This window comes from Propithecus coquereli, unplaced genomic scaffold, assembly GCF_000956105.1.
Source record: "Propithecus coquereli isolate 6110/MARCELLA unplaced genomic scaffold, Pcoq_1.0 Scaffold11, whole genome shotgun sequence".
Taxonomy (NCBI): Eukaryota; Metazoa; Chordata; class Mammalia; order Primates; family Indriidae; genus Propithecus; species Propithecus coquereli.
The window spans coordinates 12,225,988-12,232,562 of NW_012134969.1; the positions used below are offsets into that span (position 1 = coordinate 12,225,988).

Here is a 6,575-nt window from a genome sequence, read left to right on the forward strand (position 1 = left end):
TTTTAGTTAACATGTTCAGGATCATGGAGCTAGTAAATGATACATCTGAGACTTGCATCAGTTCACTTGGACTTTAAATCCTTGCTTTTAACCCATCCTCTATTCCAATTAACACCACCTACTTTCAATCATCAAAAAGTATTCCCCAAGTTACTACATTCCTCTTCTTGTTTCAGAGAAGACAGACAACTTCCACTAGAACAGCTGCATTGGAAACAGGTTCATTCTATCATTACGTTCGCTTCTCACAACACACTCCATCACATTCTTCCTAAGAAACTATTGTATAAATGAAGGTTAAATTCTCAGGCCAACCTTCAAAAGCTTAACTATCATTGAAAATAATATTTCAAGGAAAATGTCTGCTGAATTATAACAAGACAACAGGACATCATCTTCTGTCATATCCTTCAAAAATGTACTTCAAATACCAAAAGTAACATGAAATTCCTTTCTTGTATTCCTTCAGCACACAACCAGGAATGATTTCACATGTCCTAGTTCCCAGCATGAGCTCCATTAGGAAATGTGATTTAAACCACGCCAGTTCCCAAGAAAGGTAGGGACAAAGCCAAGAGAAGAAAACGATAAGGTAAGAAAGTAATAACTTACTCATACATGTATTGAAGTCTGAAGCTCAAAAAGGACTCTACTATGAAAACTATTACTGTTATAGTTCAGTACCAAAAAAGTTGTGTGAACTAGGCTGGAAACTTAACTACCATATTGCATTTGCACACAGATTTAGAATACAATGCACTTAGAAATTGGAATCTACAGTACCTGTATTCACTAATACTCTCTATAATTAGCTACCCTTTCCAAATTTTCTGAAAACTAAAAGCCTAATATTTTAGGAGGAGAGAGAAGTAACTGAATACGCACAAAAATAGCTTTGTACATGAAGCACCCAAATCAGTGGAAATATACATTAGATGTTTGGGGATTATAACACCAAACTCATACCTCCAAGATACTTCAATATTCCTCTCTATTTAGATCAAGAGTTTAAGACTATGTTCAAATATTTGGAATTGTGAAACTTGTTTTCTTCTTTTTATGCCAGAGATTTTAAAAATGGTTTTAAACAGTTTTTTAAATGGGATACACATAGACATATTTTGCTGTGCTAATTTGATCAGTAAAACAGACATACTCTTATATTACGATGATGAACAAGTAAATTCATCAAAAGTGTTTCGAGTGCAATTTAGCAATAATCATCAAGAGTCATTAATATGTTCATAGCTTTTGACTCAGTAATTCAAATTGTTAAGAATTTATTCTAACGAAATAATCAGAGATTCATTTATTTAACAAAATATCATGGACTGACATTGTGCTAAGCATTATTCTTATGAATACTGATGTTTATTACATTATTTTTAACATTAAAAAGTTGGGAAAAAAAACTAACTGCCCAATAATAGTAAGATAGTACATTAAAATTTAATAGTAAATTAAAATACATCCAAGATAAAATATAGCACTAGACACTGTATTACCAAAAAATATTTAATAACGTAATACTCATGTTGAACAAAACAAAAAGATACAAAACTATGTGTAACTACATGTAACTTTATATAACTATATGTATGATCTCAAATTTGTACTTGAGGTCTTATTTCCTGGCGACCTTGTTCAAATCACTTAGTGTCTTCATTTGTAAAATGAAGATTTCACATTTTACATGTAAAATAAATAGTTTATATTTCAATAACTCAATGGATTTTTAAAAGAGTTATTTGCAAAGTGCTCATAATACTCCCCCAGTACATATAAAATATTATTATTATTGGCTGTTGTTACTTTACATATATACATATGCAAAGAAAAAATGGAAAGAATATATCAAAACATTATCAGAGATCTTGAATTCTAACAACACTAATTCTGAGAGAATCAGGAAATCCGAACACTAATTGCATATTAAAAGACATTTAAAATTATTTTATAAGGTGTGGTGGTATTTTTTAAAAAGTCCTTATATCATAATGAAGTCCTTATGAATAAAATATCATAATTAAGATTTGTGTTAAAATGCTTCGGTGGGAGGCTTATGTGGGGAGATTCTTTTCAAACATTTTTAATGTTATCAAGAGGGAAATTTCCTGTGGGTAATGGAATTATTACTAGCTTTTATTTTCTTTATATTTTGCTATCTTCCAAATTTTCTATAGTGATTTGAAATTATTTTTGAAATGAGAAAAAAAGTTTTCAAACAACTTTAAGAAAATCCTTACCAATACTCCATCCACAGATGAAACTTTCTCCCAAGTTAACCAAGCTCTTTCTCTGACATGATCTGGTAACTTTAATTTCTGACATAATGCAGTAAAATCTGGTTCTTCAGTTTCTTCAAACTCAAGCCTACCAAATGAAAATAATCATATAATAGGCACACACTTATAAGTCAAACTTATTAAGTAAACATTTGTTTCAATAGTTTGCACATAATAGCACTATTCTGAAAGAGATTATTAATTACTAAGTACTTCAAGATCTTATCTAGGAAAAAAATACACTTAGAATTTAAATATATGTTTATCTTTTCCAAGGTATTTCCAAAATAAAGATACCACACAGTGAGAAATATTTGCTGGCATAGTGAGTCAAATACACTTCAGAGCAGCAAAACAGCTCTGTGAAGTACAATAGTTAAAGTTGTTTGGGAAAATGTGATAATAATAATAATAAAAGCCCATAAATAATACTGCACAATCAATTCAATGCCAGTGACTTTGCTAAACTGTGGTCTACTCTTATCAGTGTTGCATATAATCTCTCTACCTACTAGCATTTCTTACATGATGATTACCTTGATATAAATTATTGCATTGCTTATTTTAGCCCTTTCTCCTTAACCAAGATAGGCATTCAATAAATTCTTGTACGCTAATTCCTTTTTATTCATCTAATGTCTATTTGTCATCTAATAATAACAGTATAAGGAACAATTAATAATTTTTGAGTATTTACTATGACCCTGTACAGAGTACCTTAGATGTATGGTTTCACTGGATTCCCATATCACCCCTATTAGGTAAATATTCTCATCTGTAAAAGCAGACATTTACAAATGCCTACCAAATCAGTAGGTTAAAGCACTCACCTGAGGTCACAGCCAGTAAGAGGTGAACCATGATGTGAACCAAATCCACACCCTTGACCACTATTCTAGACTGCCAATTCCTCCTTCAAAACATGATTAACTTTTTTTTTTTTTTTTTTTTGATACAGGGTCTCTCTATGTTGCCCAGGCTGGTCTTGAACTCCTGGGCTCAAGTGATCCTCCCACCTCAGCTCCCTGAGTAGCTGTGACTAGTGTCACCATGGATCAAAACTTGATTAACTTTTGATTATTTCAACAACGAAGGTAGTATGCTATTCCTAGTAACAGTTTCCCTTCCAGTTTCATATAGGCCAGAGACAATGCAACAGAAATAAGATCTCAACTCTCAAGGCAGAAATGGACTCTGTCACTGGAAGTGCAGTTGGACTGGGCCCTGATTCCATCCCCAAGCAAGTGTCTCAGCCTCAGACTGCCAGGCACTGGTTCTACGGTTGCTAAGTAGTTAATTTATAGAGTTGGATTATCCATGTTAATGAAATGCCTTGCGGGTATGGATAATCAAGAACAGACTGTATCTTGTAAGGTTTTGACTTAACAGAATTTTTGATAGTTCCAATATTCAAAAATATATAAAACGATGTGTTAAAAAGTCCTATTTTCCCAGACAATGGCTTCAGTATTCCTGGTTACCCTACAATAATCAAGAATGTTTTCAAAGCTGTGTGTATAACATTGAATTCTTTAGAGTACTGCTCTTTCCAAAGGGTAACTTTCAAGTATTGGATACATCAGAATTCAATCAGAAACTGAAGTGGTGTCTTCTTCCAGAACATCCCCAGATGTAGTTTTTTTTTTTTTTTTTACAATTATGATTTTTAATTGACGTATAAGATAGTCCATTTAAATATATGAATTTTTAACAGCCTTCCACAGGCCATTTCCAAAATCCTATTGCAATCTTTCACAATTTTTCCTGAATTGTTAGTGTCTGGTGAGTGGAAAGAAATGGGTGAGGGTAAAATGGGCTTGGTGAAGTAATAGAATGGGGCAAAAAGTAATGAGAGACAGAAACGAGTCTCATTCCCCTGCAATGGATCTGTAGTCTCAAAGTAAAACCAGTGCCGAAGATAATGACAATTACACTCTTTCCATCTTAGCTACTTAACTATAAAGTAGTACAATCAAGAAAAATAAGATGTTGCAATACAATAAATATCTCCCTGTCTTTTTCTACTGCATCCACACAGACTTGCATAAATTCAGATTTACTTAGCAAGGAAAAAAAAAGCTCCATGTGATATAGAACACCACTAATTTTGTACCAAAAACAAAATCAAAAAGAGTGGACACCAGGATCCTTGCTGGATCAATCAAAAGGCAAAATGGAAGAAATAATGAGGCCGCCTAACACAGAAGAAGGGTCCTATCCAACAGGAAAAGAAAAGAAAAAGAAAGGTTTAGAAACTTTCAAGCACTTCTGCTAAAGTCTCATGAAACTTTTGCCCATATACCAGTTCCTCTAAAGAGTTATGCTCCACCAGTCACTACAGATGGCTTTGAGTCCCCAAGGCCTGAAAGCATTGTTGTAAGGGAACTCCACAAAGCTCCTCAGCGGAGCACCCCGTGGGCAACTGATACTCAGGACCCCGCATTTCAGTCCAAGGCTTTTCTGGTTGGCCTCTCCCAGAACTGGGTTTCACATCGCAGTGCACGCCCAGAGGAAAGAAAATACTGCCAACTGTTGCATCGCAGGAGACCAAAACAGAAAGTCAAACGACCACCAGCGTACTTCAGATCTCACCCGGTCAAAAACTCTCCAACAGACAGCAGTCATTTTTGTATTTTTAGTTTTATTTTCTGCGTTTGATGGAGGCTCCCAATTACCCGCCGCCTCCAAGCCTCGGTCTGGAAAGAGGAAAGACTGCACCTGTCACTTCGCTCAGGGATCTGAGACCCACCCGCCCGACACCTGTCAAGCTGGAGCCGAGACCCCCTCCCAGTTTCTCTTTCCTCACTCGCGAACTCAGAACCCTGTCACCGTCCTGCAGACGCTCCGCAGTGGGGGATGGGGGGAAGGGAGCCGCCGGGACCGGCTCCCCGCGACGATGCGCCCCCGCCTAGAAGCCGCGGCGTCTGCCCGCGGCACCCTCGGGGCACCGTTTCCGCGTGCGGGCCGCGGCGGCGGGCGGCTTTGCGCGCTCACCTGGCCAGAGGCAGGTCCTCGGGGCCACTGTCCTGCTCCGGGTCCTCCTCAGGAGGGGGCGGCGGCGGCGCCGGGGGTTCGGCGGCGGCTGCGGCAGTGGCCGCTCTTCGGGGGGTTTTGGGCGGCATGACGCCTTCCCAGGGCAGGAGCCAGAGAGCGATGGTGCAGCGCCGGGGAGAGCGACGCGCGCGCACGTCGGGGCACGCCCCGTCCTCTCCCGACTCCCGTTACAAAAATAATTTGAACGTCCCCTGAGAAAAACTGGACGCGCCCTCCCCCGCCCGGCAACCGAGCGCCGCGTCCAACCGCGGGAAAACGTCACTTCCGCCCGCGGCGTCACGTCCGCGATGCTCCCGGGCCCGCTGGCGTCTGGTGGGAACCGAGGCGCCGGGCGGCGCGCGGGACGGGGCGCCAGGGCTCGGGGTTGGGGCGGGCAGGCCGGGCATGGATCCAGGTTCCTTACCGCAGGCAACCGCCGCTGCCCGGACATGTTTCTACCCGAAAGTCGCCGCCTCCAGGCCGGGGTACCCGTAACGGGGCCATACAAAGAGCCTGCTGGGTGACAGTGGGCCCACGCCTGTATCTGGGGGGGTGATGCGCCCTGCCCTTCGGGCCCCGCCGGGAATATCGGGCGAGGGCACCCTGGCGGGCACGCCCCTCTCCCTCCGCGGGCGGCGTCCGCCGTCTGCACCAGACTCCTCCTCCCCAATCCGTTAAGCAAACGGCCAAAACAAAAACAAACATGAAAAGCTAGTAGGTGCCGAACTTTGCCAGTCACTAGGAGATACAAAACTTAGGGCAATTACTGGCCTTTTCAGGATGACTGGTTAGGGAAGGGGGACTGTGGGCAATGAACCGATTATAATACAATGGAAAGTATCAGTAGTGGTGACAGGAGATACCATCGAAAAATCTAAGAGATTTTCCAAGGAGCAGTAGCAGTTGAATAGAAGTTTGCCAGGCCGACCTAACATTTAAGGAGGGCTTACTATGTACCAGGAAATGTGCTGTCCACCTTGCATAATTGTCTTATTTAATCCTCAGAAACAACCTTTTAAAATGGATGTTAATAGTATTAGCATTCCATGTTGTAGATAGGGAAACAGGCTCGGAAGAGTTAATTGATTTGCCCAATATCACGGGGCCGATGGGGTAGCCTAGGATGTGAACCGAAGAATATTTGACTCCATCTCTCCATTGCATTATGTTGGTGAAGAGAATGGCAAGAGAGAGGCAGCATGTACAAAGGCAGAGAGACATCAGAAAAGAGCTTGCTGGGACTACCACCATCAAACG

General features: G+C 40.6%; 1 protein-coding gene across 1 annotated transcript in view; it reads right to left on the reverse strand.

The window, feature by feature from the left end:
• RB1 (retinoblastoma 1) overlaps window positions 1-5,562 on the reverse strand; it is a 182,538-nt gene extending 176,976 nt beyond the window's left edge. Inside the window, exons 1-2 of the mRNA XM_012648486.1 lie at window positions 5,280-5,562; window positions 2,247-2,373 (exon numbers count right to left, since the gene is read on the reverse strand). Coding sequence (XP_012503940.1) covers window positions 2,247-2,373; window positions 5,280-5,407 — 255 coding nt within the window. The 5' untranslated portion in view covers window positions 5,408-5,562. The remainder of the gene's footprint in view (window positions 1-2,246; window positions 2,374-5,279) is intronic.
• Window positions 5,563-6,575: the final 1,013 nt, after the last annotated feature.